This window comes from Pteropus vampyrus, unplaced genomic scaffold, assembly GCF_000151845.1.
Source record: "Pteropus vampyrus isolate Shadow unplaced genomic scaffold, Pvam_2.0 Scaffold213, whole genome shotgun sequence".
In the NCBI taxonomy this organism is placed as follows: Eukaryota; Metazoa; Chordata; class Mammalia; order Chiroptera; family Pteropodidae; genus Pteropus; species Pteropus vampyrus.
Window position 1 is genome coordinate 699,457 of NW_011888994.1, and position 23,661 is coordinate 723,117.

At 39.9% G+C, this 23,661-nt stretch overlaps 1 protein-coding gene across 6 annotated transcripts in view; it reads right to left on the reverse strand.

The window, feature by feature from the left end:
- Nucleotides 1–21,475: 21,475 nt before the first annotated feature.
- ARHGEF28 (Rho guanine nucleotide exchange factor 28) overlaps nucleotides 21,476–23,661 on the reverse strand; it is a 272,376-nt gene continuing 270,190 nt past the window's right edge. For 3 of the 6 annotated variants that reach the window (XM_023538177.1, XM_023538179.1, XM_023538175.1), the window contains one exon: nucleotides 21,476–22,660. In XM_023538177.1, the coding sequence (XP_023393945.1) occupies nucleotides 22,497–22,660 (164 nt within the window). In that variant the 3' untranslated portion in view covers nucleotides 21,476–22,496. The remainder of the gene's footprint in view (nucleotides 22,661–23,661) is intronic. The other 3 variants (XM_023538176.1, XM_023538180.1, XM_023538181.1) reach the window with 1 other exon arrangement.

Below are 23,661 nucleotides of genomic sequence, written 5' to 3' on the forward strand. Positions count from 1 at the left end.
TTAGATATAATGTGATGGAGGCAAGACTTGAACTAGGTGCCTGCTTCCATAGCTAATCTTCTTGATTATTAAAGTACTTGTATTGCAGGCTCCTTGGGGACAAACACAGATCACTTACATTCCTTTGGGGCCCCTCATAGTACCCAGCACAGTACACTGACTAGAACCTCACAAACCTCTTTGATTTGCCTCCTCTACCTATGAAGTCAGCTGAACTCCACTTCAGACTGCCAACAGCTGCCCTGTCCATTTCTGGCTTTCACCCCATCTTATTATTCTTGTCATATCATCCATGACTACTGTGTAACAAACAAAAGCAGAAACTATTGGTTTTGGAAGCCATCGCAGATATGAAATGAATTTAGAAAATTTGGCTCTCGGCCTGCTGAAACTTGAGGAATCAAGCAAGCACATGTTGTTGGTCAAGTTTGGGGATTTTTTCTAAAGATGTGTGGCTCCCTTAGCTTTCGTTCCACATTCTTTGGGTGTTTGGCTGGATGTTCGATGTACAGCATTAAAGTTAACTTCTCAGCCCTGATAACATCCAAGCGTTGCTAAATGTACCGAGGTACTTGGTAATTCATCTTACTCGAAATTTTCACAGCTCGGTAAAAGCATGCATTCATTATCATAGAAATTGCTTTAGTGTTTAACACACATATCTGGCATACTCTCAGCATTCAAATTTTCCATTTTCACCTAAACTGTCGTGAGACATGCTGTGTGTATACAAATAAACAATTCATGCAGAGATGATTTTTCACTCTAAGAAAAGACATTCAAGTTTCAGGTTCTTTGAGGAGGGAGGTTTCTCATTCTTAAACAGGCTCTGTGTTTTGAGTCTGAGTAGCTATTCCCCCAGTGTGGTGGGTCCTCCTTCTGTCCAAGACCCAGTTTAAGATTCACACCTTGCATGAAGTTTTCCCTGAGCAATAACAGATCGACCTCTCATTCCCTTGGGACACATATGTGTAATTTGTGCAATACTCTCTGTCTTGAGCTAATAGTCTATGGGTTACTAGGTCACATGAGTGTTGTCCCTTCCATGAAACTGCAGGGATTTACCACAGTTTCTTCTATTTCTTTTTTATTTCTTCCACACTCTTTTGTGTTTTTCATGGTGTTGTGCCCTACGTTAATACTCTATAAATGTGTGTCATGTTGGGCACCAGGATATCATGTTTCTTTGACGATATCCTACAACAACCCACCAGACAACCTACAGGGATGGTGTCCTAACGAATATGAAAAAATATATAGCCTTCTCCTTTCCTTTAGATTGCCTGCAATTGAGTTAGAAAGATGAGACTTGATAGATTAAACATAACAATATAGGTTAGTATGATAGATCTTTGGTGTTCTCCAATGTGCAATTTTAACGAGCTTCTCTGTAGCAGAAGATATAAACTGGCAACCAGACACACATGTATAGCTATCCTACACATTTTTGGCTCACAGAATATTTAAAAATTTATAAATTAGCTGTCAAAAAATTTATAAAAATAAGACCTGATACAAATATTTATATTTTTGTTTCTTTTAATAAGTCAAATATATATTTCTTTTTGGAAAACATAGGCAATGTTGAATCCCTATTCCCATTTTAAGATCCTTTTGAATAGGATGTGAATCTTTCATTTTCCCATCATATTCGTCATTTCCTAGTTTTTCTTTAGCACTGAGTCAGAGGTCAGCTAACATTTATTCATCTTTTTCACTTAAAAAAATCTTAAGTGTTTGTCTTCAAAAAAAAATAGGGAAAAGAAATAGACTGAGAGGGCTGTGTATTTTTTTTTTCAAAGATTGAGGAGTGGTGACAGTTTTTGTGGAAAGACTGACCACGTGTTTAACAGGAACGTGTTTAATGTTCCATTATGAAATAAAACATAAGAGCAATGATCAGTGAATTCATCAAGAATACATTCAGCTGCAAGTAATAGAAAACTTGAAAACATTGGCTTAAATAAGTATGAATGTCAGCAGCTCCACAAAGTTGTCAGAGACACAGACACAGACTCCTTACATATTTCTGTTTTACCATCTTTTGTGTGGTTTTCATTTCCATAGTTGAAAAGCATTTTGCATGTTTCAGGCAGAAAGAAAGAAGAGGTACAAAAGGCAGTCCTTCCCATTAACTCTGCCTATGTCCCACTGGCCAGGAATCTGTCATGTGTCTACTCCTAGTTACAAGGAAACTGGAAAATCAACTTTCAGGCTCTAGAAGGGAAAAAGACAAAGGAGAAGGGGGGTTAAATAACATGTGTGAGTGTGCCCTTGAATGTTATGGCCACAATCAGAATATAAAAAGCTATGTTTGAAATAGACAAGAACAGAAATGTCAGTGGAGTGCATTCATAAACCTATCCCTCTTCACTCATTTACATGGCCTTGTAGGCATCTGAGGTTGCAATCCTTGGTCCATGACCTATTGTAATTTTTGTGAATGCAAACTTGAATCATCCAAGGCGGGAGCCTGGTATATACAAGGCATCACTTAGCTGGATATTGGAGCCCAGTGTAACCTGCAATATCCCCCTCAAAACTAGGCTTTGTTTCCTCCTGTCAGGGCCCATGAAGTAATGTTGGTGAAATAATAAAATTTTATTTCTTTGTAAGAAATGGCCCTAAAATGAAAGCCAACCAGTTTTATAAGTAACTTAAGTCCTATATTTATAGAATCACTAAGGGTCTAAAGAAACACTTAAATTTTTCTATATTTTATTGCATTGTGTGAGGGATATTATTATGTTATAATAATATTTGGAATTTTGAGGATTCAATAAGGCTTTAAAATATATCTCTGGTGAATTCCAGGGTCTACTGTGTATAATAAACCACTAACTGTGTGGTAGAGATCAAAGTGATACCATTAGAGAATCAGAGGAGGGGTTAATGTGGGCTGGACTGGTCAGGAAGATTTGCATCATTCACTGCAGGAGCTAACAGACAGACACATAAGCAGACTAAGTTAAAGTGACACATTCTTTTTTCAAGATTATAGCAATATCTCAATTACCTAGAATTCAGACATCTTATAATTTCCCTTACCTGGAACACCAAAACAAGCACGAGAGGCTACTAGAATAGCCAAAAGAGATCTCACAAAGTTCATGTGCTGAAATGAAAATGATTTGTTCCTAAGAAAAACTCACTCAGAGACTCTCTACTCTCGCTTTATTTAAAAGTCCACTATGATTGGTCATGTGATCTCTCCATCCAAAGGTATGTAAAAATGGTTGTTTTAAGGAGAAATCATAGAAGTAGACCTCCTGATAGAAGCAAGAAATTACACCAACGGAATGGCAGCAAGGAAGGACATAAGAAATATTCTAAACATCAGAATTCTAAAGACACAATCACCCAGAGACATCTAATGAAAGGACCTTGATAACACTTAAGCTAGTCTTGAATCAGTACAATGATGATAGTTTTTCACCCTCATTCTGAATTACCAAGAAAAGGTTAACTTGTATTGAGAATCACTGTTTAGGAAGTCAGAGAAATATGTTTTATGATTTAAAAAAGATTTTCATTTAAATGATTGAAATAAATATGTTTTCACTCTTAAAGGGAATAAGTTCTCATCGTGGAGAATTTAATTCCCTAATAATGCTGAAGAGATGTGACTGTGTTATATCTACGCAGGTGAAGTTGTATATATGTCCAATTTGTGAAAACATAAGAAAATCAATGTTCAGGAGATAACCACCCTTTTTAAAACTGTAATCCATTTTGGGTCAAGCTAACACAGAATGAAATAAATATGTTGAAAGTTATTTATTGACCTACACTAGCTGCTTAAATCAATTTAATTCCAATACAAATCACCTCCAAAGCTCCCCCAACCCTTTCCCTCTCACATACAACACAGGCAGGACTGGAAATTACAAGACAGAAAACAGAACAACCAAAGGAGTATAATGTTCATTAACCACAAGCATATGGAATACTCAAGCATGTTTTAATGAGTGTGGTCCAACTAAACCACAGTACTGAGATGCATCACTTCCAGTAAATGGACACAAAATATTTTCCATTAAAGGCGTATCAAGTAACAGTCTCCAAATCAAGCCCTTCTAAATTACTCTTCTGCTTAATAACACTGCTGCTTAAAAGTGGATACATTATATGGTGTTTCATACGCAAGGAAATGATATAGAGCTACTTTGCAGCTGGTTCTTCTCATATCACTTTGATAGTCAGAGAGTGTGCTTTCTCCTCCAAATCAAGTGGAAGAAGGGATTGAACTTTATCAAATGCCTCCTCTCAGATGTTCCTGGTCATGTCAGGCAGCGCCAACTACCCCAGGAGTGGGAAAGACAGCAAGGGAGAGGACATTGCTCTGGAGGCCATGCGAAACAGAAGAAACGAGCATCTCGTCTGCATCTATGGGTCTAGGATGAGGCCCAACAAGGGCAGGAAAACCAAACATTTTGGAGACCAAAAAGTTAAATATAGATAGGTAAAGAAAGTTTCTGAGGTTAAAAACTAAAGCATCTTTTTTTGCTGTCCAAACTAGGAATCATTATCATCATCATCATCATCACATGCTTATTACATCACCTAGCATGTTTTCAGGATTTCATATGAATGAAGCCTTATGTCAAACATTTTACATATACACATATTCTTATTTAATTCTATGAGGTAGCTATACTTTCCCATTTGTATTGCAAAGAAACAGAAAGGTAAATAAAAAGATTTGTTTGAATAATAGAATGGTAGAATTGGTATTTGAAGCCAGGCATCTGACTCCAAAGCCCATTCTTTAAGTCACTGATCAATGTTCTATGCTCACCAAAGTTAACCACATCACCATACAATCTCTGTCATAGAATCAGGCTCAAGGAAACTTTTCCAACCCTACTTGGAGGGAGGGCTCAGTCCAAGAGGGTATCGGTATAGAAATGGAGGTGTTCAAAGCCTCCTGGGCTTGCATGAACAGGCTCAGAGTCTGGCCTTTGTTGCTCTCTGGCCCCTGGCACTTTCCAACTAAAATTTCTAGCTCCTGTTATCGTCTAAGTCTCCTTTCACTGCCGTGACCAAGTTGCATGGCTACAACCCGTCCATGTAGTTATACCCCGGAGACAGCAAGAATGATTGAACTGTAGGAAAAGGGCTTTCCTCATTGCATTAATCTTCAAACATGTGTAAGATCAACTGCATAGTCCTAGAGCTGCCAGGTAATAAAAAGCCATAGGTTAAGTTTACACATCACTTTGTGGTTTCCTATCAGCCAGCTTCCAAATATCCCAAATATGTCTCTTATAATCCTTTTTATTCTCTCATAAAGTTGATTGGTTTCTCTCTGCTAAAATCTTTCAGCATTACTTTCCTTTGGGTCTTTGTTCCCAGATCTTTAAAATTTTCCATCCCTTTAATTAGTTGGCCCATGGATATGAAGCCAAATGCTTGGACTAGCCAGGAGGAAGAAACGTTCCATAAGGAAGGAAGGAAGAAAAACAGTTGATCTCCCCTTCTGCATGCCATTCTGTCCCACCCCCCCACCCCCCACCCCATCACTACTTTTGCTTAGAGTAAAAGGAAGACATTTTTCTTTGTAGTTAAACAGTGAGAATCAGCTGCTCCTCCTTCTACTTCTCTCTTTAGGGGCATCGCCTGCTTGTTTCTTTTGCCTCATTAGTGGTTTCTTCTAAGAACTAAGCTTTTAAGTGATTTGCATACTTGGGTAGCCAACAGAACCTAATTCTTGTATTCCCCCACCCTTTCCCTACCCACACCATACCATCTTACCATAGCTCTCTTTCCCCTGAAACTGCAGCCACCGCTTCTCATGGCCTTTGCCAGAGTTGCCCACTCTCTGAAGATCTCCTTCCTACTCATGGGGCAAACAGAACTAGCTCACCCTCCCACCTCCTCCAAATTTATCACCATGACCTTCAAAGTCTGTCCTGTCCCAGCTCACACACTAGGCTGGGGGAAAGGGAAGGAAGTTCAATCAGCGGGAGTAAAAGGTGGCTGGTATGAAAAACTGGGAATTAAGGGAACATCAAGGTCAGCCCCAGGGTGAACAGCTGCCCGGACGAGGCTGCGCTACGAGCAAGAGCAAGTAGCCCCAGAGGGTTAAGTTGAGAGCAAAAGTACATAGGCCCAGAGTGAGGGAGAGTTGGGAACCTAGAGAAGAGATGAGTCACATGGAGCCACCTAATGCCCAGGGCCAATCCAAAAAAGGAGCCAAGTGAAAGCAAGTCGTGACAGGAGAAGCACAAGTATGAGGTGAATCCGAGGACAGAAATCAGGAGGCAGAAACAGGGCAGAGCTGAAGGGAAGCAGAGGAATCAAGTATAAACAAGAAGATGGGAAAGAGGGGTGCGATATGATATCCAAGGGCTGAGTTTAAATTCAACTGCTTAGACCACATCCTCAACCATCTTTTGTGTCTGTTCATTCTAGAAACATATGTAGGTCTGTGCATTGTAAAGCCACCACAAGTGGTTTCTAATGGTTTATTACTTTCTGATCTGAGGCATTGTTTTCTAATAGATGCCAAGGAAAATTGAGTCCAACTTTGAGCCATAGATTATTTCTTTGCTAATTAGTAAGGAGGCAGACCTGGACTCAGTCCCAGTTTGGCTGGTTAAAATGAAATTGACCTATATTTGATTGGTTTTGACCCACAAAGTGGCAATTTAATATGGTTTGACCTAATATATGAGCTTAGACAGGTCGCATTACTTCTCTAAGACTAAGTTTTCTTTTCTGTTAAGACGGAGATAATAACACCAACCATGCTGTAGTGATTAGATGAAGTCACATATTTCAACGTACTTGGTATAATGTCTCACACCTGGTAAATGCTCACTAAATATTAACTGTTATTATCCCTAGTTTGCAAGGATAATAAACATTTTAGAATTGAATTTGATAGTAAAACACTAAGAATGCTCCCTAAATAGGGAGCCTTAGACAGACATAAAATGCTCTGGGTACCTGTATACAAGGCCCACAGTGAGCTGCTTTATTTACATCTAACTCAAGCAGCAGTGGAGCATAAGCTTAAAACCATGCCTGAGTTTGGGAGTCAGCCATACGGTAGGGGAATGAATGCTAGCTCCACCACTGAATGACCCTGAGCAAATCACTCAACCTCTCCAAGCCTCAGTCTCCTCACTGGTAACCTGAGGATAATAATAGTACTTGTAGAAATACTGCCTATGATGTGTCAGCACAACACATGGCATGTTGTGAGTGCTCAGTGGACGGTAGTCCTTGCATGCTGACCAGACCTCAATTTTGACCCAGGCCGGGTCACTAATTCCAGCTCTCAGCATAAAGCCACACCAATTCTTGTATAAAAAGGAGAACCTAACCTTTGTCTGTTTACCCATCTCCCACTCACACTGACTTGCCTTGAAGTCCTGGATTTACTGTGCAGCCTGCCATTGACCAATTTTGTTAGGTGGCTGGTAGTTTCATCTCAGGCAAATTTGGGAGAAGGTTTGGCTTGGACTTAGAACAACTCATGCTTTGCTTGTGGTTTTTGAGTTTCAGGCTGGAAAAGAATTCTTGGCAGGTAGAGACTTTATCATTCAATATAAACAGGTTATTTTTTTTTTTAAAGGCTTGTTAGGTTTCCGGGATATCAAATGGCTATTATAAAGGAGAATATTAATTGGTTTCAGCAGAAGGGTCATAGAGAAGCAGAGAGAAGACACTTCCTTCTAAATGCAGATGGATTTCAAAACTTGGTGCAAAGAGTGGGCAGGGACACATTGGGTACAGTTGAGGCCAAAATGTCTGAAGGTATTTGGCTGAGCCTGGTCTGCCTGCTGCTTTTCTCAGTGGGAAGCTGAGCAATACCAGCAGCACTTCAGCCAGATTACATGTTGCTACTGGGAATCACGTTATGTCATCTTGTAGAAAAAAATCTGTACAAACATGCCAACTTCCTTCAGTAAAATCAAAGGCCCACTTCTCTCTTTCATCTTCCCGGCTCTATACCTCCCATTTTCCCAGGTTGCTGTGTGTGGCTCACTCTTTGCATTAGGATCAGCAGAATTTATCAGCGCAGCTTGAGTAGGGTGAGTAACCCACGCTGCATAAACAAAGAGCAGAAGTAACATGGAAGGAAGCTGCTAACGTACCTAAATATACACCATTGTAACATAGGCACGGTGAGCAGAAGTAACAAGGGCCTGGGACAGCTTCATTTTGGTTCAAGAAAATAAGGTCTATGAAATGGTTCTGTTGGAATTTGCAGCTTAGGAAAAGGAACCGTGTTCAAACTTCTGGTGTCTTTTTCTTTTTCCTTTCCTTTCCTTTTTTTTTTTTTTTTTTTTTTTTTTGGTCTTTTGATAGCATATAACCTATGGATTCAAGATGGTCTTCTTTATGGAGTCTGTGGGAACAAGCTTGAGCCCAACAAGAAAATTAGAGCTGGACATAGTCTCTAATCAAGCTGAAGAGATTCAGGGGATTTTATGCCTCATTCAGAAACATATCCCACTGGGCCCAACAAATTGTACCTGAGAATCCACTGGGTCAGATGACAGAACCAATAGGAATTTCTGTAATATCTAAATATGAGACATCCAGAAGCCCCTACCCTTAGGAAATGACTCCTTTCTCTCCAAGTCTATTCTAGGATATGTTAATCTTGGTTCAGGGAAATAGAGTGAAGCCAAATTAGTCTTGGGAATGCTGTGTATTAAACTAATAGCCAATGTCCCACTCCTGTGGATAAATATAATATATTGGAACAATACGGTCATATTCCTACTAAAATTAGCATCTTGTCTGAGAGGTAGCTTTTACCAAAGCCATGACGAAAGCCATTTTCTTTTGCTCTGTAGGATTTGTGTTAACCCTAGCAGACGTTCCTGAGTGGAAAACCAAAAAAAGGCATTCAGTAGTCCCCTTTATCCGCAGTTTTGCTTTCCGCAGTTTTAGTTACCTGCAGTCAACTATGGTCCAAAACTATTAAATGGAAAATTCCAGAAATAAACAATTCATAAGTTTTAAATTGCATGACGTTTTTAGTAGCATAATGAAATCTCACACTGTCCGGCTCCATCCCACTCAAGATACGAATCATCCCTTTGTTCAGTGTATCCACACAGCATATGTTCCCTACCTATCATTCATTTAGTAGCTATGTTGGTTATCAGATCAACTGTCTTGGTATCACAGTGCTTGTGTTCAAGTAACCCTTATTTTATTTAATAATACAAGAGTGGTGATGCTGGCAAATCAAATATGCCAAAGAGAAGCCATAAGCGCTTCTTTAAATGAAAAATTATGTACAGTATATAATAAGATATTTTGAGAGAGACCACATTCACAAACTTCTATTATAGTACATTGTTATAGTTGTTCTAGTTATTATTGTTAATCTCTTACTGTGCTTAATTTATAAATTAAGCTTTATCATAGGTACATATATGTAGGAAAAAACAGCGTACATAGGGTTCGGTGCTATCTGCAATTTCAGGCATCCACATATCCTCCATGGATAAAGGAGTGACTAGTGTACTTAACTATCTCTCAAGTGATGACAACTTGAGGCTCTCTTTATCCTCTCTTCCCTACATCCTCCCTTCTTGGGGGTAGTGACTTAGCCATCAGGACTTCCCAGGTGAAGTCACTAAGTTCATGAAACAGTGAAAAGAGAGAGACCATGACAGGCCAGAGAATCAGCCAGCTAATGATGATCTAGGTACATGCGGCATTATTTCCCCATCTTTGACAATGATGCTATTAGAAGAACTTTTCTTTTCCACTGTGGGAGAGTGGCTTATATTTGTCTTATCTACTTCTTCATGACGTCGTGAGAATTAATTAGGTCTGCAATCTAGTTCTAACTTCTCAGATAATGGGACTGCTATGAATAAAAATCATTTCAAGGGAGTGGTGGCGATGGTGAATGCCATCATACAAATGAAGTTTCTGAAAGTCAGCTCCAAAAGAAGTTATTGATATAATCTTGGATGTTTATGAGGGTTTTCGGTGTACCAGACACTCTCTAAGAGCTTTCTATACACTTCAGACAATAGTATTATCCCCAACTGAAAAATGTAAAACTGAGGCACAAAAAGGTTGAGTAATAACTCACTTACGGTTATATGAGTAGTAAGCAGTAGCCCTGGGCTTCAAATCCAGGTTGTCTGATTCTAGAACCCAGGCTCATAACCACTACTCCATACTACATTTTGCAAATTCACCTGGAATCTGTTAAGGCCCTTGGTTCTACTGTATTCTCTTTAACCTATTTCTATGAAGTAGAGAAAATGATATAGTTAAATTCTTTTTTTGCAAGGCTAGCATTCTCTCTGGCACTTTCCAGTTGATCTAATGAGTTTGGGATGAGTTAATCTTAAATTACTTCTCTGTACCCTCAATGTTTAGTGGGCGCCTTCAGATTGCTCCCCCTGGAGGAATAGTTTAGAACTTCCCTATAAACCCAGTTGAGTGCCTACATTGGCAGAGTAAACGCTAACACTTTATGAGCAGGGTCAGCAATGAAGCTCTGTTCACTGGAATTATGTCAGCCATTTATAGATGTTAAATTGCAATCTGATGTTGCCCACATGAGTCCATCAGTAGGCTCGTCACTAGAAGTTGTTAGGATTCCACAGTCCCCTCAAGCTCTTTATTCCTTTGCAATCAGATTTGGAGCAAAGGGTGAGACAGTCATGCCCCAGGAGGCTACACAAAGCTTCCAGTCAGCATTCAGAGACTCTGGCAATTAGCACAGTTCCTACAATTCCTTAAACAATGTTGATGGACCCTTTTCTTTCGTTAAGCTGCCTGAGAGTCAATCTCTTGATGGATCCCACAGGGAACATCAAGTAGAGTTTATTTTCAGACACAGTTTAATAGCAACCAACTTAAGAAGTACCTAAAAAATGATAATTAAATATTTCTCCAAGGAGTAAATTAATACAAATACCTCAAGAGTTATTCCACATTGATCTGCTTAGAAAATGTCCAATTAGGATAATACACACCACATTTCAAGGACCAAAGGGACTGTTCTGCTTCACTCCTTTTTCTTTTGCCATCATTGATACTCCAGGTTTCTAAGGGAATGATAACTTTTATGTGCTCAGGAGCAGCATATCCTCTCAAGGGAAGTACCAGGAGCTGTATTTGGTGGCACAATATCTTGTTCCCACCCTCATTTCCACAGGTAATGGCTTCTTAAGAGTCAGAATTGAAGTTATTTTGGACCTATGAATGGAACCTGATGAAAAGGACAAACCACATTGTGATCAAATTTTGTGCCTAGTGATACGACTTAGAACAGCCCTCTCGTACTTTTATCTCTGTTTCACAAATACAATGAACATCAAATTTCTCTGATTGGAAATTGAGTTTTCTCTTGTCCTGTTAATTTTTATTGGGCTTCCAGAAGACCTCTGTCAGCATGGTTTCTAGATAAATGTCCCCTAGAGTGGTTTCATTCCACTCTAGGGGAATTTAAAAGTATCTTGGGGTGGATCCCTGAGTTCTTTACAAGTCTCACTTCATTATTCTTCAGTGAGAGGATGAACTTTACTATTTGACCATTTTATGGATGGGGAACACTGAAGTATGAAAGTTTTTTGACAACAAAGAAGAGTTTGAGTCTCACTCTCAGTCACTGCCTCTTCCTATTCACAGCCTTCTGATTATACTGCACTTTATGGCAATGCAAAGTCAGTACTCTTCCCAAAACAGATGATAAATTTCCAAATGAGGGTAAAATTAGCTTTCTAACCTGAGCTTTTCAAACCTTCTGTATTTGGCAGGTCCTTACAGAACCAATTTCTGCTTATCTGTCTGTAAGGCTGGTGTGTCTAAAGCACACAGGGAATTTAAGAAAGCAACCATTAGTGTCTTTGACAGATGAAATGCTTACCAGAGTCCTTTTCTTGTTCATTATCAAGATTGATATGAAAATATGCTACAGTGAGCATAAGAAAAGCAGTATTTGAATGACTTTTAGTCTCAATGCAATGCAAATTTCTGCAGTTCAAACGTAGAAAGTTCCTCATCTTCTTTGCTCTTGGCCAGGAATAGATCATTTATTACCCCTCACCACGAAGAGCATGGCAGAGCCCTCATTATTTCATATCTATGCTTTTCAAATCAATCAGCTCTCTGCTAGACTACTGGGCTTTTAAATTTAAATCAGCTAAAGTTAGAATGTGTTTTATAAAAATGTCAGAGCCTCATTAACTTCGGTTTTGTGTTAGTCTTGTCTATCATTTTTTTGGTTGACAATATTAAGGAAATTATTTCTCTAAGAACCCTGGCGCCAAGACTTCTTTTTGAATTTTTATGATACTCTACTTAGAAATCTGAACTCTGGCTAAAAATCAAGATGTTCCAAATTACCAGTATCTCTAAATAGTCACTTTTCAGAAGGTATGCAAAATTTCTAAATGTTTTCCCACCTTTGAATTTGTATGGTGAATAAATAAAATATTCTAAAAGTGGGAATTTGATCAGTCTTTCTCTGTGGGCTTTTGGAGTGTGACAACTGTTCTTGGACAGGACTGTCCCTCCCATTGCAGGGCTGTTAGCTTCTCTGCTCCCCCTTCTCCACTAAATGCCAGTAATTCTTCTCAGCTATTGTAACAACCAAAAAAACCTCCACACATTTCCAAACACCTCCTGAGGCCCGGTCTGCCCCTGTTGAGAAGACATTAAAACAAAAATTTCAAATTCCTTACATCGGACAAAAAAACCAACCAGATTACTTGCCAGCCACAAAGTCTCTCCTCACTCTCAGAGTTCTCCACTTATTTCAGCTCCTAAAACGCTTGTGCAGCTCATTTCATTGTTAAGATTTCTTGCTTAGTGATGTTGCTTGAACTATACCATTCTTTCCCTGCTGATAGGTCTTGACTGGTTCCACAAATGGTGACTTTCTGGAAGGCAAATATCTTAGGATAGACATCTGATTGTGCTCCTACATCAAACTGAGTCCTGGGCATAGTAAATGTTCATTGACTTTATATTGGATGAATGGCTGAGGAATAGATGATAGAGAGGACCTAAATTTTGGCCCATTGGCCAATGGCTTAGTAAGAAATTCTCTCTATGCGTCTTGTCTTCGTGGCTTGCTGTGGTTGTGGATTATGTCTATAGCATGGTGGCTACTGGGTTCTTTTGTCCTCATACTAACACATGGAAGGATAGAATAGAAGGAAAATAGTTAAGTCATGTGCTGGGGCAGCAGCTATATTAAAGTGACCACAAGTAGCATGTGTGTACAGAAACACGCATACACATGGAGAAAAAGAAGACATACTAATATTTAACAAGAATAAAAATCCTTTCTCAACATTTGACAATTTATGAGGAAAGTAGATTTTCCTTCTGTATTAACTCCCTTTACTGGCTCTAGTTTTATTCATTTGTTTCAAGGTTTCCATTGTTGCTCTTTGACTAAGGCACTTAATAAATGTCCCTCCAAAGGCATCAGACCACTGTTGTTTTCTTCTCCCATCCCAACGTCTTTTCCAGTAAAAAAAATTACCCAGAATATATATTTTCTCTTTATCTATATCTTTTGGGGAGAAGAAAAGGAGAATTATATTTTTAAAAGGTCATTTTTCTTATTAATAACCAAGGAGAAATAAACCACAGCTGATTCAAAAGGCGAATACTAATCCTATTTCTGTAGCCTTAGTAAGTGCTTTCTCACACAAGATAATCCTCAAATGAGAGGGAAGGTGGAATATACAACAGATTTAACAATCAAGCTTGAGAGTGAGTAAACCACAGGTCACATCTGGAGAGAACAATGCAGAAATGAAGATACGAACTTGAGTTTTTTCCTCCAGATGGTGATAAAGTCACACTGATCCAATTTATCCCTTTTTCCCTATCTCTATAGCTCTCAATAGCACACAAATACAAGATGTCTGACCTTCTCAAAGCTGTCTTCAGCCCTCATCTCATTAAAAAAAAAAAAAAAAACCATGCTACTCATAGAATGAACCAGTCCGTAATCAGTGGCATGACACTGATTGGGGTAGGAGCGTGACTCTTTAGGGGCATATGTATATAATCAAACACCAAGCTTTGAGATAACTTTCTCTCTCTCTCTCTCTCTCTCTTCTCCTCCGCCCTTCTCTCTTTTTCCCTTTCTCTCTTACACACACACACACACACTCCCTCTTTCCTTCCTAGATAATGCGATTCCCTCACATCATTCCATTCTGATTCGTCTCCATGATCTGGGGATGGGAAGAGGCTGAGTTTGATCACTAAGACACTGTCCCCTAGGAAACAAAGTACCGCTATGATGCTTTCTGAGTCCCCATTTTCAGACAACACTGCTTCCACAGCTGTGAGACAAAGAATGATCATGCTTCAAAAGCTACCAGTTCTAGTCAAACTGCTGCCAGTCCAGCAGAAGAGTCTTGGGATGATTTCAACCCATTAACTTTTTCTTGCCTATCAGAAGGAGGCGACTGGAGACACCATTCACTGGGGCCACTAAACGCGAGTCAAGTTTTTTGCTGAACTTGGACCTAAACCTAATATTAATATCATTCAGTGTTTTAGAAATCAACAGATTTAGCTCAAACTAAAACAATCAAATATTCTCCGGATTAAACCTGAACTAGATTCATATGTCATTTACTTTATAATCTTGAAGGTATTCCCATGACAATTTCTCCATGGCATTGGGCAGTCAATTTCTTTCTTGGCTGCCAATTCACTGGCAGGTTGGACAACTAATATAGTGCCAGTCTGAAAACTTGGTCTCATTGCCAGGTAGTTTAAAAACCATTCACATAGTTCAGTTTGATTTTTGAGTGTTCAGACAGACGGGTTGTTTGAACTCACTGGTCCAAGAACATGTTTTCATATATTACTATGCCTCTTATAAATCAGACCAAAAAGAGGATAATGAATGGACTACTTGGCCATTTCAAGCAATTATTCTGTCTGGCATGGGTGGAGGAGAAGAGTAGTGTCAGAGAGTTATCAGCGGTTAGTTTTACTGGAGGAAATGTTACATGTCCAGTGCCAAGCACATCTCTTTGACTGATTACTTTGTCTCTGATTGTCTGTATTTTTTTCTCTTCTCTCACACACGTACCCTCTTTAATTACTAGCGGAAAACAGTGCATTCTGCACACTTTACAACATCTGTTCAGGCCTTAATTAATCCAACTCTCACACAGTCTCCATAGCAACAATGCTTAACAGGCTCATTCTCTACATCCGAAAATCTTCTAAGTGAGTGACTGAAAATATGGCCATTATTGGAATATGTTTACATTAATTCTAGTGTCAGATATAATGAGAACTTTGCACGGAGGGTGTTTGCATGGAGAGGCCAAGTTATGAGATCACATTCAGCATAACTATAGTAAAATCAGCTGCCTCAAACCAGAAATACACATTAACACTAATTTTTTAAGGTATTGGAAAAAAAAAATCCCATTACTACCTTTATGTTACAAGAAAGTCCTGTGCTGCAGAAGACTAATGACCAGTTACCTCTATGAAGCATACACTTATTGTTTATAGGGCAGTTAAAAGAAATGCCAGTGTTAAAAAAAAAAAAAAAAAACTCATCAGGAGGTTGCTTCCTGACTTCTGGCTCTCCAGACCTTAATTAAAAGCCTATTGTCCTTTGCTGGCACCTGCTAACTTCTCACCCAAATTAGAGCTTGTTGGTAGCAGAGAGGTGGACTAAGGCTTTCCAAAGAGGTCACGAACACTGTCAAGGGAAATGTCAAGCACATTTCTGAGTCGGTGTTAGCTCTGTGGCCTATATAGGTGCTCTTCCTGATGCTGGCTATATCTGTGTTTACATTCAAAGCCTTTAGGTTAGAGAGTATAAAACTAAGCACTGACAACTATCCAGGAAACCTGCTCAGACATTATATATGGTGTTGGGGGTGTTTGGGGGAGTAGCGGTCAAGAAAGCATAGAAAAATGAAGCCAGGCATTTACCCCCAAATGGTATTTCAGTCCATACATCTGTCATTACATGTTTAACTTGGGTCGCTAACAAGAAGTAAACTATTCATCAGGGTTCTAGCTTCTTTTCCCTTCACTGCTTCCTTGTTTGTATGGGCAAACAACCCAAAACCGTTTGAGGAGGGAGGAGAAAAGAATTTAGACAAACTCTTGGGTAAATAAAAATGTATTTTAGTAGACAAATCAGATCCCTTTTATGATATAAAATGGGACACTTGATTGTGCCTCTGAACAAGGAAGGGATTTTCCCAAACCTGCCCCTGTGACTGGAATTCTGTGGAGCCTAAGAACATTGGCCCTTGGGACTATTTATCCCTGGATTGCCTAGAGACAGAGGCAAATTGAGCTGGGTCCCTAGGCATATGAATAAAAGACGGTTCATTGAGGAAGGTGAAGGCTAGGGGTTCTTGCAGGAATAAGGGCCAGTGCTCCCATGTGACTATAACACCTAGTGAAATTAGCACAGAAAGTATAATCCTATTTTCCCACCAAATTCATTCTTTTGTCCTCATGCAATCATCTGTATGAGACTTTTGACTGCTGTCAGTGTGTAAAACTTCTGACTTTCTGCTTTTCAAAGAGTTTTGTTAGTAGGCAGACAACTAAGATTCAATTAATGGCATGTTGAAATTTCTCAGCCATGAAACTTCTACAAAACCAATGAACCATGATCCCCCTTCAAGTTACTTCTTCCAAAATGATATTCAATCATCAAACTGAAGTGATTGCGCTGAACTCACAAGCCAGAGGCAAAGAATGTCATGGATACAGGATTAGGGTTCTAGTTCTAGTTCTGTCACCTCTTTGATCTCAGATTTCCAAAGGTTCTTGTTCATCTACTCACCCTTCATTCAATAAGTATCATGAAGCTCTTTACTCTGAGCACAGCAACATAGCAGGCTTTTATCTTGGATATCTCTCATGGCAAAGGAAAATGGGCTATGAAAAAGTGAAGCAACGGTACCCCAGCTATTTGAGTTCTTGAGCTTGTCCTAGCTCACCTTCTTTCTACCCCTACCACCAGCATGTAACAGCTGCTATCATTTTTAGAGTGGTTACTGTGTGGCATTTATTGTATGGGTCGTAATTCATTGAGTTCTCACAATAGCCCTGCAGCGCATGGCTATGATTATCCTCATTTCGTAAATAAGCAAACTTCGCTCAGAAGCCAGGTTGCAGGTTTGTACAACTCCAAGAGATTCTACTCACATTGAACTCCATGAGCATGAGTGGTCTGTGGAGCACAACTCCATACAACGGGAATGGTGTCCCCTGGCCTCTGCAACCTTGTGGACTTGGGGGCATTTTAGTAAACAGAGCCTAAGTCTGTTTATTGTTCTGTATCTTTTTACAAGCAGTCAGGAAAAAACAATGGTGAACTTCTGGTTTTAAATCACAAGATTATTCTGGAATATTTCTTCTATGTGTCTCCTCTACTCCTTTTTAAAAATTGTTTTCCATTTTCCACAGAGCCCTAAGTAGTAGATTAAGATAAGGTAACTGGCAGCATCAGAGTTGATTAAGAAAATAAGGCAGGGGGCCAACCCAAGAGGGCCGCGTAGGATGGTTCTGCTCTCACCTCTTCCTATAAGCTCACTGGACCTATGACTACATGTGGAACAACAATTTCCTCTGAAAAAGACATGAAAGTGAGCTGAGCAGCTGCTTTAACCTCAGCAAAAGAGAAGAGAGCCACATCTAGGTGGCTAGGAGAAGCTGAGATGCAGTCTCTCCAAAAACCCCTAGCACGGCAGCCCACAATGGGGGGAGGGGGGCTCACAAACCTGGAGTTTCTCCCTGAAGAGCCAAGGGTTGGTTCTCACATCAGGCACCTCAGCTTTTAAGACCTGCACCTGAGAGATGAGCCTCCTAAAGCATCTGGCTTTGAAAAGCAACGGGACAGGTGGCCACGAGACCCAAAGGGCCTTAACGAACTGAGAAACAGCTCTTAAAGGGCCCATGCAGACACTCGCTCAGGGCTCAGAGTAGAAGTGGCTGTTGCAAAACACCCAGGCTTTCTGTCAACAAGATTCATTTGCTCCTCTTAAAAGTATTGGCCGGAGGGGCCACCGTCTGTTGAGATACTTACTTCAGGGATGGACACTCTGGTGGAAGCCTTTTTTTTCCCCTTTAGAGGGCACCGTCTTCATGCTCTCTGCCCTGCTCCACAACTCCTAGAAAGGCGCTTTTACACATGTCTGGTGACCTAGGTTTTGCAGCCACAGCCGAGGTCATGCCCCTTGGTCATCTGGCTCTGGTTCCATTGGGACTGTAATCGTCAGAGAGAGTTCTGGGCAGGCGACCACCCACGGAGCACTGCCCAGACAACAGACTGAAATACACCCCACTCTTTTTGCAAAAGAGGCCTATTTACTTGCCTAGGAGCTTTGGCCTGAGGGCCTGGCTTCTGGGATGGCACGCATCTAGGGACCTATGGAAGGCCTCTCAGGGAACTAAGCTCGGGGATGCCATCTTGGCGCTCTCTCTCTGCCTCGCTCCAACTTGCCAGTATCTCCTGGAAAGGTGATACTGGATTCACTCACCTGGATCCCTGGGTTTTGTGACTGTTCTTGGTTGTAGCCAGTGGGACTTAATGCTTTGTGATTGCAAGCTGCTGCCTGAGGGTCTGTCTTCCAATCAGCCTGATTCTAGATACTGACTGAGGTCCTTCCTACTGGGACACTGACAGGCCTTTGCACACACTCACTACTGGGAGCCACCAAAAATAAAATAGCTGTTTGGACCATCACAAGGTTTCGCGGGACATCCAGGACCTAGGGCAAGGTCGAACGATAAGGTTTATCTCTTACACAAGGCCATTCCTTCAAGACTGGGAGAGACGGGTGTTTTCATCTAATACATAGAAACCAACACAGAGTCAAGCAAAATGAGGAAACAAAATTAATGTGTTCCAACTCAAAAAAATAAGGTAAAACCTCAGAAAAACAGTTCCTTTCTCCAAAACATTAATGAAGTGGTGATAAGAAAATAAAACAGAAGAGCAAAGTGAATCTGTACTTTTTTTCCCTCCACTTAAAACTACTTTGACTCATATTGGTCATTAGTTTTTCCCACAGAACCACCTGATGCCACGGAACCACCTGATCCAGAACCTTCTGGACCACTCTGTTCCAATAGCATCGTCGTGTGGTTCCAGGGTCCCCTTACTCTTGGTTTCTTGTGCTTTAGGATCAAGTAGGCAGATATCCAATTGTCCATTTGACCAGAACCAAGTTACTTTATGGTGGAAGTGGGAATGGAAGGGTGTACAGAGGAGATGATGAGGGGACATATTCCTCCATACCCTGGCTTTATTTGGGACCCAATCAGTTACCAAGATGAGGAGTTGAGAGAGAGACAGAGAGAGAGACGGAGAAACTTCTGTGTTCCCCACGACTTGTTTAAGAGTGTTTGAAAGAGGTACAGATGGGTATTTTCACTGGACACCTTAATCCAGAGGCGAGGAACTCGTTCCGTAGCATCTCCAAATGTGTGCTCCAGTGTGTCACATCTTTTGTTTCGTGCGTCTGGCTTTTGCTTTGGGTTTCCCTCCTTGCTCAGAATGTCTTTCCCCTACTTCCTCTCTATCCTTCAAGCCTCAGGCACCTTGATTCCTGTACTACTGGCCCCAACATATTCTCCCTATGAGCTCCTACAGCAACCTGTACTTCTCCATATCTGCTCACGTGTTTGTCTTCTCCAACAACCTGCAGCTTATGCATCTTCATTATGTGCCTAACAGATCATTAGGCCTTTACCAGACAGCCAATAAATATTTTTTTAAATAAATGAGTTGGGTGAAGGTTTAGAGACACAAATAAGTTGAAAGCTAACTTTATGAACCCTAATCCAGTCTTACAACTAGTATCTGCAGGCATTTGCCTTCTTTGTTCATTGCTTCTGGCTGTGTAAACACAATCTGCCTAAGGACTGGGACTAGGACTGAGCAATTATTGAGAGATGTTTTAATGATATGATAATAACAGCTAGCAGTGATTACTATGTTGCAGGCTCTAAGCACATTGCATATATTAATCATTTAATTCTCATAGTTCTGTAAGGTAATTATCCCTTATCCCTGTTTTATAGTTAAGGAAACTGTGACCTAGAGAAATGGACATATGAAGGACACCCAGTCAGTGGGAGATCTGGCTCCTCTTGACTGCTATGCTTTTCAATGAGAAAGACAGAGATGATTGATTCTGAATTTGAAAGGAAGGACTACATACTCTTTTATCCGTCATTCCATGATTTAATTATGCTCACCTTCTTTACCTTACATGACTCTTATACACATACACCTACCACCACCACCTCTGTAGCAAGTGTTTTTACCCTTTTCTGAATGAAAAGGTCCCAGCTATGAGTGTTTAAGGGCTGGAAAGTGTTGCATGACTCCAGTAATTATGAAGTCCTGATGAAATGCAGAATAGCTTGGACTATAAAATGAGATGGCACATAAATTGATGCGGCCTGGAAGGGACAGAGCAAAAACATTGCTTTTCTTCCCACAGCATATCTCTAAAGCGATGTATGTCTCCTTTAAGCTTTTCAGTTCATAGAAAAAGTAGATCCTTTGGGGAAAGCTTATTTATGATGGGGTGGTCTTCTCTTTAGCTGTAATTTCTATTGGAGCCGCAGAATGACCTCTATTGAGATCTGAGCTCATTACATAGTGAGGCTAAAGTTGAAAAGAACTTACCAAGAAAGCTTTGAAACTTAGTTATATCCAGTTGAAAAGTCTTAATATTAAATTTTAAAATTATCAAGAGGAATCTATAAATTTAGGTATCTCCAAAGATGCTAAAGCTTCCCCAGGGTGGCTATACAAAGACCCAGAGTTTGCAGGGCTTGAAGATCAACTAAGCACACATCTTTTTAAAGAACTCCATTGGGATTTTGAACATTTTTATATATTTTCACACATGAATATTGCCATATTCACTGTCAGAAAAAAAAAGATATTTATAGTTATCAGAGCAAGGATTTAGACTGAAATATCTGTATGGTTTTTATTTGAAGGATATAGGATTCTGAAACGAACTTTATTGGAGAGAGAAGGAAGATAGGTTTTCCTCTTTTGATGTCTTTAGGAATGAAAGATGCATTCTATAATTTATGAGTTCAGCTTGAGGTGAAGTGATTGACTACAGGTTTAATAATCTACATGCATTTTGTAAAGATTAGTCTCTGAATTTGTTAATATGATTGTTACCAAAATGGTCAAAAGCATCAGGTGTCAGAAAAAGTGTCCCTCAAAAGGCTTTATTTTTTTTAAACTAAAATTTCACTTGCCTACATGAAAATATATACAACCAGCAACTTTAAGGAGGAAAAAAAAACAAACAAAAAATGGAATCTGTGTGAATTCTTTTCTCTACCAATCATAGGTCTCTCCTGGTAAGTGTTGCAGTTCTGGGTGAATGTAGTACTCCTCTTTTATTTTCACTTTCATAAGGGGAGATTGTGTTTGTATGTGAAATGTGTATTTCACCATGGTCCTACACAATATATTATTTCAAAGTAAAATAGACAAGTACGAGATATTTATTGACACTGACTGAAATATATACAAGTATTTCTGAAGAACAAGCTGAAAACATTTTCAGGTTTATTTTCTCACACAAAGACCATATTACTCTGAAATCAGGATGTGCCAGCTTTACTTTGCGGAAAACCACATACTGGCAGTAAGCTTTGCCGAGAGCAGTTTTTATCCTTAAAGAACTGCAGGGCCGAGATGAGAGTGGTAGTTGTTGGTGCTCCCGGGGCTGGCAGAGACAAGGCCAGTGGAAAGCAGCAAGGGCACTTACTGGAGTTTCATTATTTACATCAAAATTGACTTGCTGGGGTTTTGCCTCTGGGCTCTCTTGGAAGATGATGCTGAACTGTGGCTTGAAAAGCAAACAGTATAAGGACCAAAAAAGTGCTTCTGCAAAGCATCTGGCCCAGGTCGCAAGAGTCCAGATTGTGTCCATAGCGGAGTGGCCTCCTGGTCAGAGCAGTGACCAGACAGGATACATTGGGTTGCATGGTGAATGTGACAGATCACCGCCAGGAGTGACCCTGTAGATGTTCCAAAGAAATTAGTATGTAAAAACTAACCAAGAAAACTCCTTTCCCACATCTTCCTCTCTGCCTTTGGGGACACTGCAGCCACTCTCCATAATCAGCAGCTGTGACTGTGAAAGTTTGCCCATCTTGAATATCATGCTTCGTCTAGGTCTTACAAGGCATTTCGAAAACCAGATGATCCAGGAAAAAATGCAATATAGAAACTAGAGTCAGAACTTTGAAAATATTTCTGCTTATTCAATTTCTCCTCCAGAAATCTGAAATTAGGTGTGATAAGTTAACAACTATACAAACAGAGCTGCTTTCAATAATTTAATTAGACTCATGCCCAAAAAAGGAACTTGCATGAAATATTAAATATTACTCTTAAAGTAATTTGGACATAGTCACATACACATCAGGAAAGGAAAAAACCAATCTCGCCAAAATGCCAGTGTTTTGTTTTGTTTAAAAAAATAATGACAACACTATTAAAGGTAAACAATATTTTCTTCAGCTCCATCTCCAGTTTCCCCTTCTTGTCTGGTCAATGTCTGTAGATTTAGCTTTGCTTCTGTTATAAACGTCGGCTGCTGAGGGCCGTGTGGATCTGAGTCATGGGGGCTTGTGAACTCAGTCCCAGAGACGTCCAAATCTGCAACAGACAAACAGCACAGGTCACAGGAGAGTCAGCTTGACAAGACCCACAAAGCAGGTGAACTATGACTCCGAGTCAGCCATGGAGAGAATGGTGAAGTCCAGTGAGAAAGTAACAAAATAGATATCTAATATTTTAATCAATATCATTAAGATATATTTGGTTGTATGTACAAATGTCTCCTGTAGCTAAAAATAATCTTTATAAAATACTTCTAGGGAAATGTCAACGATCTTAGAAATACAGTATATATTCTATGTGCAGTATATATACAGTATATATTAACTATATTTGCTTCTGCATAGCATTTTACCTTAGAAGATCTCAAAGTCAAGAACTGACCTCAAGACAAATAATGTATCTGGGATTTTATTGATACAGGCAAGGGGTGGGGAGAAAGGCACTGAAGGATGGCGACTCTTCAGCTTCGCCATTATGCAAATCTGTTAACGCCACACAAATCACTTAGCAAGTATACCCAGATTCCTAGGGAAAATCATTCCAATATCAACTATGACTGGGTTTATTTTTTTCTAGTTCCTTAGCAACAGCAGGGCATAGTCTATTCTCCCTTTTTCTGGTAAAACCCTCTAATATATGGTTTAAAGTAGAGGTGAAGAGGGTTTTGATCTGAAGAAAAGAGAGGCTCTTGCTGCAAATCATTTTCTCTGCATTTATTCCATGAACCATCCTTCCTGAGGCTTGGCTATATGGCAAAATTACAAATAATCAGCTTTGGTTGGAGCAAAAAGTAGAGTATGCATGGAAACACAGGTGGAAAAGATGTATAGCCCTGAGGCCCATCTGCTCTTTTTTCAGTCTTTAACAAGAAGTCATTATAATCCTTGCCACATTTATTCAAAGCCTCTATTATTTAGATGGATACATATAACTGCTGGCATTCGAATAATAAAAACCCCTGTGACTTTCACCCTCTTCATAAGGATCTTTGGTTCTTAGAGAAGGAAGCAAGACCTGGAAGGAAGGAGGAGCAAAAT